The sequence below is a fragment of the Ciconia boyciana genome, chromosome 16 (assembly GCF_034638445.1).
Source record: "Ciconia boyciana chromosome 16, ASM3463844v1, whole genome shotgun sequence".
NCBI lineage: Eukaryota > Metazoa > Chordata > Aves > Ciconiiformes > Ciconiidae > Ciconia > Ciconia boyciana.
The window spans coordinates 4,150,181-4,164,168 of record NC_132949.1 but is presented as its reverse complement, the minus strand read 5'-3'; the positions used below and the strand labels follow the sequence as shown (position 1 = coordinate 4,164,168).

At 37.1% G+C, this 13,988-nt stretch overlaps 1 protein-coding gene and 1 non-coding gene across 2 annotated transcripts in view; one reads left to right on the top strand and one right to left on the bottom strand.

The window, feature by feature from the left end:
- The window catches only part of PITPNC1 (phosphatidylinositol transfer protein cytoplasmic 1), an 84,195-nt gene that overhangs the window by 15,614 nt on the left and 54,593 nt on the right, over positions 1-13,988 (bottom strand). The window contains exons 5-6 of the mRNA XM_072881411.1: positions 12,124-12,195; positions 1,200-1,295 (exon numbers count right to left, since the gene is read on the bottom strand). Coding sequence (XP_072737512.1) covers positions 1,200-1,295; positions 12,124-12,195 — 168 coding nt within the window. The remainder of the gene's footprint in view (positions 1-1,199; positions 1,296-12,123; positions 12,196-13,988) is intronic.
- LOC140660645 (U5 spliceosomal RNA) lies at positions 13,584-13,696 on the top strand. Its single transcript, XR_012045443.1, has one exon. It is a non-coding gene; the product is annotated as a U5 spliceosomal RNA (small nuclear RNA).

Genomic DNA, 13,988 nt, shown 5'->3' with positions numbered 1-13,988 from the left:
GCTGACCCGTTCAATAGCAGCAGTCATTCCTAAATGGAACCAGAAGACCATGGAGTTCAGATAAGATGATGGCACCAATAAGCTGTTTCATGAGGTGTTATATAATTTTTGGTACATAACAGATGGGTTTCATTATCTAAGGAATCTAATAAAATTACTTTCCATTCTACTGTAGACACAATTTTGTTTTATGACCCGTAGATAAAATTTGAAATAGGATCTATAAATGGAAGATAACAAATACCTGACTTTTTTAGTCTGAAACTCATGTCTCCTATGGTATAGAAATAGATTCATTGGCAAGTCTTCATTTTCTATCCTAAAAATGATTATGTAGTCTCATTTTGTATAGTCAAACAGCTGCCATACTCATTGCCAGCTATGAATATATACTTGGCTCCAGAGGCAAACCCTATCTCCAAAATTAAATGCAAGCATAGATCTGATCATTCCTCTCTAGCAACTTCTTGTGAACCATCATTTTTCAACTCTGAGGTTAAAACACTGAGACCTCATCTGCATTTGCATGGTGGTTGCTGATTTCAAAACAGTGAATTGCATTGACCTAAAAGAAACATGCTCCTCAGAGGTGTGCTCTATCAAATATACATGGGAGCAATTTTCAAGGGAATTTTAAGTGAGTGAATGTGTCTGCTGCCACTGATGCTCTTTGGCAGATTTACTGCAGTATGTAGTACGCTTCAGTCCCTCTTGGTCTTGTGTCACGGTTGCCTCTGAGCAACTGTGCATCAACCCTGTTCTCACTGCAGCATATCTGTCCTTTGCCTGGGCTTAGATGCTTCGCATGACTTATTAGTCAGGGGGGGATGCAAATAAGGACAACAGTAACGTTTAAAACTGCTCAGACCTGCAAACACTTAACTGAGCTTCATGATTCAAAGAAAAGTCCTTTTCTACTTTGAATAAATTCAGCTGAATATCAAAGGTCTGGTACAGGATATGTTCTGATAAGGGTGTGAAAGCATTTCAAAAGGTTGGAGGAATCATCTGCAAAAGAAAGTGTCAGGCAATCTAGATAGAGAGGTTGCTGTCAGCTTCCCCTCTAATCAAAAGCTTTTTAAATACTACTGACCAGCAAGTTTTCATACAAAAATAAAATTGTTTTGATTCCTGTCAAGGCTTTTGTGCAGCCTCTTACATTCCCTTCTTCACCATTTCACAATCAAGTCATCTCTTACCTCTGATTCTTTGTAATAGCGCTCAGGAATTTCATCACTGGCAATATCAATAAAGCAAACTTCTCGCTCCAGATCTTTAGCTTCTTTGTCAAAAATCTGCAAGAGTTAAAGAAATTCAACACTGTCACAGAACAACACCCTTACAAAATCCACCTGGAATAATGGTTACAAGCCATTTTCAGTGACCTGAATAATGTATTTTAGGCTTGCGCCTGAACAGCTTCTGATGTAAGATACTGCAGTTTTTGCAGGGACACAGTCACATTCTCTAGCCTACTGCAGACATCAGAGGGAAAAAAATGGGTGTTCTCAGATCTTATATAGGCAAGGTGTTCCTAAGCAAGATTAACAACAGTTTGAATGAATGATGCCACAGACTTTTTAGGCAGCAATCCACTATGTCAGATCAAGAGACAGTGGACTGTTAAATACAACACGTCGTGTTCAGCACTTACTGCTCACACCACTGTGCTTCCTTGCGCTTTTTGGAATGGAGACTTCGGTGACAACTAGTAAAGTCAACAACTAGGATTGGTTTTATTGTGTTCTCTAATCTTTGAACTAGATTCCATCACTGTAAAAAACCTGACTTTCTGGACTCTGGACATTTCTAACCTTTTCACTCTAGGGACAATAATGAAATGCAGATGTGTCGTGTGAACTAGTCAGGCTAAGTTGCCGTTATACCAACAATCAAAATTTTGGTTGAACTGCCCTCAGTGGAAGCTGCATCTGCAGCGTAGTATACTTCTGTGCCCGTGTCCATAACTTAATTATTTAGGCATCTTAGTGACCCATGTGACTTATGCTATGTCCGCAATAAATTTCTACTCACGATTCTGGGACTTGGCAATAGCGACTAGTTAAAAGGCTATCATGAATTAGTGCCATAAAATTCAGGGAAATTGTGCATACGCTGTCAAGATCAGTAACAAGCTAACGATGTGTTTTTTCCATTGGGGCACAATGTTCTATAGCTAATGTTTCCAGGAAGCATAAATATTTTTGTTTTCTTTTTTTTTAAATAAATGTAGGGAACACTCTGTTAATTTAATTTCATTTCAGCCTAGAGGAACAGTCAAAAATACAAAATGCCAGCAACTATTCAGTAACAAGAATGCTACTTTATTATTTCTGAAAGAAATGTGGCTGCATGTGTAAAGCATTCAAAGTGAGCAATGGACTACAATGAACAAGTACACCAGCTGGTAAGGAGAACACTGTTCAGGAAATCATAATCCAAATAAATGAAAAGCTGAAGTTTCGCTACAATTTTAACTTGTCTCGGTAGTTAACAGTAGTGGAATAAAATAGGCAACACTGCATGCTTACTGAACTGGATATAAAATGTTAACACGTCTGAAACTGCAGAAGAACACAACAAAGGGGAACTCCAGTCTGTTTTTATTTGAGTGCTTATTTTCCTTCTCCAGTCCATGTTTTGCAAAATATTATGTTGATTATTTGAATGAATTTGAGCTGAGAGGTCCTTCCCCTGTATTGCTCTTTCTTAGAATTAGGGCACGTTTTTTTAAAATAACCGTTATGTTTTATATATATAATATAGGTTGCTTTTTATAAGCTTCCTTGCTTGCTTTTTTTCTAAACAAATTCAGATATACAGAGCAGTCCCTTGATGAAATCCGTTGACTATTTTTGGAACAAGATGCATTTCACCATAACCTCTGAGCTTTAAAGAAAATAATGGAGATTTCTCTTAAATGGACATTACCAGGTCATCTGAGGCTCTGAATCTGTATATGGTTTAAGTACAAGCCTAATAAATTTAAGCACATGCATATCTCTGCATGTTTGCAAGGACCTAAACTGGGACTATTACCCAATATCTTATCTGAAGAAATGTGCCCTGCTCTATCACAGGCTTGATCTACATACTGCACCTCTAAGTAATATAGTTTTAAATTCTTTTTCTCTCTTTAAAATGCTTTGATAGAAGTGGGGATGACAGATGCCTTTGCCAATCTGTCAAAACCAGGAGGAATTTTTCAACTATTTCAACTACACCTTATTTGCTGTTTAGGCTATCTCTGACCATTTCTTCCATTCCAAAAGTTTGCTGAATGACATTCTCACTTCCCTTTGCTGGCAGAAGTTGTTGTCTAATCATTCATGCTCCTCCCCTTCTTAGATTGTCCTCACAAGATTTGCAGATAGAGATTTAATCTTCTCATTTTATCAGCAGTAGAAAATAAGAAGTCATTAGAGAACAAGACTGATTTCTTTCTTAGCTCTAATTCTCTTATTGCCTCTCCTAGCCACATAATCTGGGATTGTCTTAAAACCTGCAGGGAAGATGGGTTTATTGTGTTTGTGATCAAAGAGACTAGAGAAATAAAGGAAGAGATTAAAGTCCACGAAAAGAAGCATAAGGCTCCCAATCTGTGCAACTGTATTTGCAAATGTGCAGAAAATGAATGGTGAGAACAATCTGTATCCTTAAGAAGATGATGTAGAAAGGCAGAATATTAATTACATTGGAAAGAACTGGACAGGCTTTACATTTGGAAGCCAAGTAATTAATTGAGATTGAAATACACAATCAAATGGAAAACAAAGAGTAACATTCAGGCTGAAGTGTCCTTTTTGCTGTGGGTTTTGGGGGGGGTGCAGTTGTGACAGCTTTTTTACAACAGACAAACATTTATACATTTCCACTTTCTAAGAGGAATGAAAACTCATCATTATTTAGTCAAAAAGTGGAAGAGAAGTTTTAATTGTGTCATCTTTACAATTGTCAATAGTTTCTTTGGCGAAAATTCTCAAAAAAACCCTGGCAGATGATTCTAGTACCTCAGGAAAGAAAGATCACACAGGATACTGCAGAAATGTAAGTGCTGGTGTATTTAAATGTCTTTCCTTCATTTTCCTCATGGCCTGCAATGACATGTCCTAGGACATGCTTTGCTGGTGACTTCTGTTTCCTTGTAGCCAAAGCCAGAACAGAAAGTCAGGTTATGAGACGATGCTAAGTCAACAACAAATTTAATATCTTTTTTCTACAAGCTCCTTCCCTATTTTTCTTCTTTTCCTTCTATCTTCAGGCTAAGTTGCTGGCTTCAACCTCATTCAGGTGTAGCTAATCCAAAATTTAACTTTTATGGCCAATCACCACAGCTAACCTGGTTTGGATAGAAATGGTATAAAGCCAGACTCAGCTGAATCCATTGATTACATTCACACTGGCCAACTCCTCACTCATCTACACTAGTAGGACTCTGAGGGTCAAATCTGTGCTTGTTTGGCTTGGCTGTGTTCCATAATATATGATTCTCTCTTGTGATGGTTTTTTCCTATCATCAAGAGCAAAGAAGGCATTCAAGGGATTACCAACTGGGAAGATGTTCGTCTTTGTCTTTACTGCAAAGTGTTTTTTTTACCAGCCTAGATACAAGGAGTTTGTGGTCAGAAGACTGTAATAAGGCAGATAATTCGCATTTTAAACACTAATACACACAGGACATAAAATTTCCTGTGGAAACAGCTAAATAACAAGGCAATTTAGAAATAAAGACAAGTTGTTAGAGATGAAAGTGATAAGGCAACCTATATAGAAAATTCAATACTATAAACAAACAAGTTTGAAAATGGGTGTGTTTTTTTCTGGAAGCTATTTTTTCTGTCCCTGGTGAGGCTTTAGGTGAGAGAAGATCTCTATGTTTTTCTTACTTGTTATGTTAGATCCAGATACTCAGCCATTGCTGAGAAAGGCAGCTAATGCAGAGAAATGAAATGGCTCAGAGCTAAAAGATTTTCTTCCAAAAAAGCAGAGCGCTTCTAAATTAATTACAGGCAGGTAATATGGTAGCAAACGTGATTATTATCCCATGTGCTAAGTAATCAGACATGTGTGCCTATCTACAAACTTAAGCCAAAATGACTACACTGTTCAATAGACAACGCATAAATGTAATTTATTGAGATGAGAATTTCTACTATAAATCAAATTTCCTCTTCTATTAAATCCTTCTTTGAGTTAATACCTATGCCTGAAAGTGTTGTTCTTCCCTCTCTGCCTCCCCATTTTCCCTGCCCTGCCAACAAAGCCACCAGGCATCCCAACGAACTTAAATCTCGACTTTGCAGTAGCTGGACATGACAAGATGACATATGAGTGGAATAGGCAGGCTATGACATGAATGGCATGACAAAAATATCTTTAAACATTAGAATTTGAAATTAAATTAATTTTATCTCTGCATTTCTCACTATTATGTTGATTCATTCATTGTCATTGAGCTTCAAGAAAATGGAAAAAATACAGTACGCAGCTAGAAGAATGCCCAAGCTTAGGTGCATATATGCAACATATATGCTCCTTTTTTAATTCAAATATTGATATTTCACTGAAGCTTTTGGGTTTTCTCTGTATTTTCTCTCATCCCTGAATTGTAGTCTAACTATGCAACTTGCAGGTATTGAGCAATTTGTATGATGACGAGCGCTTTCTGTGAGTAGAATATACATGTATCCATCATTTGTAGGATGGTTTAAATCTAGATTTCATAGTATGTGGAAGTTAGAGCTACAACTGCAGTGAGGACTGCAACAATAAGCTTTTTCTTTTTCCCTATTAAAAAAGGGAAAATCTGGCACAAAACCTTCTCTCCAACTTGAAATTCTAATCTCCTTAGATTGCCATCGTCAGAATTACTGGCTAGTCTCCAGTTTCTTATTACAGCATCCTTTCGCAGGTTGTGTCATCTGGTCCACTTTAACTCTCATTTTTCTGAAGGAAAATTTGGTCTACAATAAAAAAACACCTACTCAGAACTTCATCTATGGAGTTTTATTGAGCGTGTAACTTTTCTGTAAGTCATGTTCCAACCTCAGTTACCCCCAAAGTCCGTTAATTTGCTTTTGAGATTTACTTGGGCAAAGATGACAGGAATGGACCAATTTCAACCTGTTGGCTGGCTAAAACTATTTATGTGGACACACATAATTGGGAGCACTTATTCTGTGGAAAAAGATTGAATCTCTCCCTGAGAGCAGTAAATTTGGCTCACTGAACAGCACGGGAATATCACTGTCTGCCACAGAGCGGAACTCACAAAGGCAGTTACATATTTATCAGCAGCCTTGCTCCCTCCTCCTTTTTATCTCCATGTCACGACTCCTCTATTATCCCACCTCTTACAAAATATCTAATTTAGCTTTGTACCTTCTGAACAGAGAAATGTATTTTTATGTAATTATGTCAAAGTAGCTATGCTTCCAAGACCATAATACGCTATCAATAATATTTATTGGGATTAGTTTTTTTAAAGTCACATCTATTTCAAGTGCTAGATTTACTAATTAACTTCAGTAGTCCATTTAGAAGAATCAAAAAATAGAGGCACAACCATAGTACTTGTTCACACTCTCCGTATCGGCCTTATCTTATGTTCTGCAATAGCCATATGTGCTTGGGACATACTATTTGTAGTTATGGTCAACAAAAAGAGAGCTCTTCACACAGAAGAAATTTTAGGCTAACGGCTAACCTCTCCACTTGTTTGCGTGTATGTTTTGAGACTTATTAGAAGGGGAAAGCTTCACAAAATCCAGATTTTCCATTGCAAATTATACAGGAGACAAACAGATACTCAGTACCATCATACAGAAAAAGTCCAGGTGCAAATAAAATCATCCCTAAAAGTGACCCTAGCTTTGATTTGGACGTAATTTGCAGTGATGCCTAGCAATCCTTTATTTAGACACTTTACAGAATGATATCCTGTTCTGCAGTGAGGCTAAGCCAGGGCACAGCTGAATCCATTTCAGCTGAAATGAGTGTTTCATGGCAGTTTCCTTAAATAGTGAATTTACATTTAATTTACATGTGCTATATTGAAGTTTGTTACAACCTAGTTTCATGTTACTAAGATAGGAGACAAAAATAGGGGAAAAAACTATCCTAAAAAGAGCGAAACTAGAACTGGCTTTTCTTCTTAGCTGGCCATACCTAAAGTTTATTTTACTTTAGTCAAATATTTGACAACCAACACTTCAGAAATACACACTAAGGATGAAGCATGATGAATGACCCAATACTGCATACTCGGTCACTTGTAGGGCTGCAGAATTAGAACTCACTGTCAGAAAAGGATTTTCTAACTTTAAAAGATGGCACTGCAATTTACATAGGTTGCATATCAAATAATATCTGCTACTAGCTGGCTGGTTTTAGCGTGCTCGAGCTATTCATGTGTCAAGTGATACCGGTGTTAATTTGTAACTCCATGGAATACAGAACTACCTCTTGTTTTCGTTTGGCAAATGGTCATTCTGCGACATGCATTTTCAACACTATATTATCTTTGAAAGGCAAGAAACACATTGATAATATATTTTTCTCTTGACTGACAAAGAATTAGTGATGTAGCTCTGATGACTTTATGAGCATTACTGAGACATACACTTACAAAAACGTGCCAAATGATGCCCATAGTTTGTCATCTTGAAATATAACTCTACCTCAAAATTTTTACTCCACACCTTCATTATTCTTAAGAATAATGTTATTCTTGCTAATAAATATCATGGCCCTTTAACAAAAAGAAAGACTACACTATTTTAAGATCTTGCATGTTATTCTTTAATAATCAAGAGCCAGCCACTGAGTCTTCCAGAGCAAAATGTTATGCTACAAAGAGCAAGGCACTGTTAAGTTTTGCATACAGTGAATTTCCATTACTGACAGCTATTGGATTATTTTTACAAGCTGTGCTTCTTTACTTTCCTCATCAGATGGTAAAAATTCACTGCCCAAATATCAGCAGAAATTAATTCTGTGACTAAAAACCAAACCAAAACAAACCAACAAAACCCAGTCAAACATAATGATCCTTCTGCAACAAACAGGAAAATTGAAATGTCTCTGTGATTCAGTGATTTGCTTGAGCAGTGTCTGCCTACACTTTACCTTTGCTCTACCTTCGGCTACAGATGGCTTTTTAGAAATTTTCACCAGGACTAGAGTGTGGCATGCAAGAACAGACAGGGAGCTGCAGCGCGTGAGATCATCGTGCATCGATTACAATATCTACTAGAGCCATGGGGTGGATCCTTTGTAATCAGCAGAAAGCCCAAGTTGGTGCATTCCCCACTAAAATTAAAAATAAAAAACCTATGTATTTGTAGTGTACACTGACATAGGAAGAATAGAGGTGGGAGAAAAGTGAGAGCAATACACCGTTTAGAATAAAATTAGCCTTATGGGACATAAATACTGACCAATCAATAGACTGTTAAAAGAAAACAATATCTGCCCAAATAAAAAAAGAGATTAACAAAGTCTGTTCATGAAAACCACAGACTAATCATTTATTAAAAACAAGCAGTAACTTATACCACTCCCGCCTACGATTTCTGATCATTTCATTAATTTGATAACCTTAAGAATTCTCTTGTATTTAACTTACGGTTGTAATATTCAAAATATAGACTTTGTGTATCTATATTCAAATTCTGTAATTGCTAATTTTTCTTATGGGAAAAAAGTGTGCACTGAGTGATTAACATACACTTTTATAGCTTGTCTGTGTTCACTGAAGCTGTCTGTTGTAGGCACCTGCACTTCCCTCTTCCCAGCAGTTCCCACTGCAACCTTGACTTAAGTAAGCAGCTAAAGATGCAAGAAGGAAGCAATATTTTCATGTATGCTACAGTTACCACCTACCGTGTCATTTACATTTTGTAATTTAAAATAAAAGTAAAATAAAAATAAAATTTCTCTTTAAATTAAGAAGTTTACTTTTTAAAAGCCCCGTAAGAGGAAACACTGAATGGCCTGACTCATCGGTCTAGTTTCTAACACTGTTAGTGAAGCTATAAAGCTGCAAGGTAGCAGTGACAATATTTGATGTGCTAACATGTTCATCCAACACTGATTCTGTTTTTCTAAGGAGAGAGTTGCCATGCGAACATCTAGATGCGATACAGCAAAATCAGCTGCGCTGTAGCAGTAGAATTCACAACTGGATGGATTTATGGTACTGCACTACTGCCATCTACACAAGCCTAATTAGTGTTTTATCTAAATGAAGGGGTTTATTGTCCATTGTTCATTCTGGCAATGTCTATGTTTGTGCAAATTTTAACAGATCAGAACAACAGTGCTTTAAGCTACATTTAAAATAGGTTAAAATAATGACAAAGTCTAAGACATAGAAAAATCAAGTTCCAAAGCAGATATCATTGTCTTTCACTAGTTTCTTCTATCGTGACAATTGGGAAGAAAAATCAGGAGGACTTTTGCATCAAGATATATTGCAGTAATTAGGTAGAATTTTAGCATGCAATGCCACATGTTAAATAAAATAATTCTAATAATATCCTAGCCTGCTAAATGACAACAGGAACCCAAGAGCATTTATACTGCTTTCTTCCACTAATCAATGAAATTAGCTTTAGTATCCTTCTATCTAATTCTTGCTTTTTACAATCAATATCTACTTTATTAGATAGCATGGAAATGAAGAATAGATCAGAGTTCAAAGATTTTAAAAAACCTGTATGGTCTCAAAAATATATCTAGAAATAGTTGAGTTAAAATCAGACATGCATTATTACCCTCATTACTGTAGTATTAATATTAATTCAGTATATTTTGCATCACAATTGCAAAATTTACAGAAGTATTTTTTGGATTAGTTATTTCTTCATCAGCCAAGGTTGATAGTTGCAATGAAGAAAAATGTAGCGTATCTATGGAAATCTATAGAAACGGATGCTATGTCTCCTGTTGTTTTCTGACTGGGCAAATGTAGTGCAATTCAATCTAAACTTGTCTGATACGAAGGAGAAATACACTTCACATTTTCTCAAGTGATATTTAAACCTACCCATGGAGTAATAGAAACGCGTTCGACTCTTAGTCCTAGTTCTGAGGTGTTTGGTTTAACAGAAGTCTCTCCACAGGCTCAGTGAGGTCTCTCCGTATTTACTAACCTTCCAGCATTTCAGTGCTGTACCAGACACATCTGTGTCACCAGATCAATGTCACTGTATCGACAGCAAAAAAATGTAGATCTTCCACTGGTTTATTGTGTTCACACTAGTGAATAGCATAGCTCTCAGAATTACAAAGCCATGGAAATTAGGGCTGGAATACAGCCCTCTAATTCAGCTTCTCTTTCTCCTCCTCAGTTCACATAAGGGTCAATTAACTCTGTTAATCTTGGTAAATGCTTGCCTAGCCTGCGACTCGGGTACCTCCGTATAAAGGTAATATAACATTACCCCACTGGCACTCTGGTAAAAATTACGTTTGATTCAAGCAGAGTAGAGATTCTTTGATTTACATCCTCTGAGTATCCTACCTCTGTGTTACTTTCATCTTAAATTCACTGGTTGGGTACTAGTCAGGGCTTAATTCATAGTATTTTATCCACAAAGCTGACACACACACACAAAATGAAAATTCACTGATTAAATAGCTTCAGTTCTTCCTCTGTTAGGCATCAGTACAGAACGTGTCTTCTCACTGATGATATTATAATGTAGCAGAAAACTAGTCTGCACACTACCAAAACCAAAGGTGTGGGCTTGCTCTGAATTAAAGTGCTGCCAAAAAGCAGAAGTGAACATTGAAAAGTGCATAAATTACATAATGCTCATATAGCTGGTAAAGTAATACACTTCTTTTTCCTCTGTCACTGATCTGGATCTGGCTTAGACTAGCAGTGACTGAAAGTTGTTGGTATCTGGTGGCTAATACACGATCTCTGTCATGTCCCCATTGGGAAAGTGTCTGTATGCCAAAAACATTATTCAAAATTATACCTTGTTCTTTCACATGTAATTATTCTGCCATAAGCAGTGCAACAGCTGTCAGCCCTATTAACACGCAGGCCCAAGGCGGTTAGGGAAATGTACCTCCCATCTGGAGAACAGAACACTTTAACCTTAGTAAGGCTGCTAGAGGGACACCCCTGGAAACTGAAAGGCTCCGTGTCTCAGACCCCTTAAAGTCTACTTTACTGCCTTTTTCTTTCTCAAGAATGAGTTTAAACACCCCTTCATTAGGTCTCTGTATTACAGATCAACCTTCCAGACATTTTAACCTTTATTTCATGCCTATAAGAAACGTCTTCCCATAAGTCTGCAACAAATCACTGTTTAAAGCATACCAAAATGAAACATATAGAAACATATTTGTGTATTCATCCACGGGCTGAGTCTCTACATGCCCGGCCTTATCGAGTGGTATTCTTTCTTGCCAGTTGTATGACTCTGCTTTGCTCCCTGTCAGGGCAACGAAGTCTAACTGACCCCCTGCCCTCTGCTCCTGAGCATCTCCCCATCAGCAGCTGCTGGCTGCTCACTCCCACCCTTCCTCTAGAGAGGATTTTGCAGAGTTAATTTTCCTTTTCATCTCTAAGCTCTAACTCTGAGAACTTTGTAACTTTTGATAAGTGATTGCCAAAAGCATCACCTAGTAGTCCAGCCATTGTTCCCTTGAAGTTGTTTACTGAGATCTCTCATCTCTGACCATTGTGTAGTTTCCTGTTTGCTCTTCCTAACAGCTCCTTTGAATTCAACCCCCTTCGCTTAGAGAGAATAACGTGAAACAGATACAGTAGAACACAATTACACCAAAAAACCCAATAATCTTTTCTTCACTCCCCATAAGTGTTCATCAGGACTAAATTCACATATGTAAACTACGTTGTGTTTAGAGAAGTAGAATGTGAGATGCAGCAGGGAAGTTGTGTACACGAAGCTTTGATCTCATGGTGCTTTAGGGGTAACTACTTCGCAAGCTGACAAGCTGCTAATGAACAGGACACCCAGGTAGGTGCAAAGACACAAGCCGGATTAGGCCTTTTTTCCAGACTGAAAGACCTCCAACCCCCAGATACAGAACATGATTAACTAAAAGGATTAAACGAAATTTTGCAAAAGTCATCATACTTACACTGTCGTTGCTTCCTTTGTTGTCCTCGTATTTTGTCTCTATATGAATGGAGAATTTAGGCAAAAATGAACACTGCAACAAAAGAAAAATAGGTTTGACATAAAAAAATATGCCTTGCTTCATCAGCTGATATACTCAGTACACCCTGTTTGGTATCAGCTTATTTTTTTCAGATTATTTCAAGAAAAAGAGTAAATGTACACAGAACATAAGAGCAAAGGTTTTTATGATTCTGGAGAGATGTAGAGATTCTATCTAAAAGCTGCATACTATAATGAAGGTAGAAATAAATCAGTATAAGTACTCTGGAATAACGAGATACAATAGTTTTCATGCTCACTATGCATGAGTACAAATGTCCTGAATGTCTTGTTATAAATTCAGTTCACTAAGATCTTGAGAGCAACTAGATATTCGTCACCATAGATTAGTCTACCCGCCATACAAAATAATCCAAGGACACTTCAGTAGCTGTAGGTGCTAACCAAATAGACAACAATGCTTTGACGTGTGAGGGCTTTTTAAAATTTTCAGTGAGAAGCGAATTTTAGCACAATTTTCTATTAATGAAATTAAGATGGATTATGAGCTGCTGTGGAAATTCCTTTATACTAAACCCAAATCAATCTGTAGATAATAATGCAAGAAAATTAAGAATGCACAAATGTCTTTCTATTAAAGATAACATTTCTGTATTTTACATGGGAATAAATTTATTTTTCTGTGGATTGCTTAATTTAGTCAGCTTATCAAGACTAGAATTTATAATACTAGGCAACATAATTCCAGTGGAAAAAATATTTCAAATATCTTTTCTTCAGCATCTCACAGTTATTCTTTCAAATGAACTTTTCAGATAGGCAGATAGAGTAGGTGTCTAAAAAACTCTGAAGGATACTAGCTCAGCATCTTTATTGTTAGTCATCAAGTCTTTTCTTGCATTAACTGCCAGTGAAACTGAAGTTCCTTGTATGATGCATCACTAATACCCTATGGCAAAGTGTCTTTGTAAAGACTATGACTATTTTGTGTGCTGTACGTACAGGTTATACAATGAGGACATTATGATGCCTCAGTGTTCACATTGCTGTTGGTCCAGGTTTGGACTTGATAAAATTTGGAGAGTTCTTCTAAGGGAGAGTCTGATGACTAAGAAAAGAGGTGATTTAGAAGGCCAGCTGTAGTGCAACAAAACTGAAATGAGAAGCCAGTTCGAGACTGCAGAAAATATATTCCTGATTCCATGGATATCATCCAACAAGCCACTGTTCAATCTTCTTCTGATCACAGGATACCTAGTATTCAATGAGCACATCTAGAATCAATCCTCGCTGAAAAAAGAGTGAGAGAGTTTTGCCAGAATAAGGTTGTGGTGCCGTGGAAGGCTTCTGGTCAAACCGTCTTCCCATTAACATAATGAAATACTCCCATGTAACATTTTGGTGCTGCAGATGCCCAGACCGCACAGGCTTCTCTTCAGATCTTATAAATGTTTTGCCTTTTATCAAAGATTTCTGTGGAGTAGCACATTTATGAGTTTCAATCCAATCTGAACTGTGACTAGCTCTCAGCTGTGCAACTTGTTCATTGAGTGAATATGTGGGAGGGAAAAAAAAAAAAACCCAAAACCCAGCAGTATGTGGAGTGCAGGATGGGGCAAGTTCAATGACAGATCTGCTAGCTCCTATTACCCATATTTTGTGGGCAATTAAACATTTCCTATGTATACATCTCAGGAAGCACCAGCTGAAAATATACAATATTTTGTATATTTACAGTCTGTATATAAGCAGTCTGTCAGAACTGGGGATCTTGTAACATAAATTAACACCAAAAACCCCAGATATTCTCCCAACTGAGGTTTC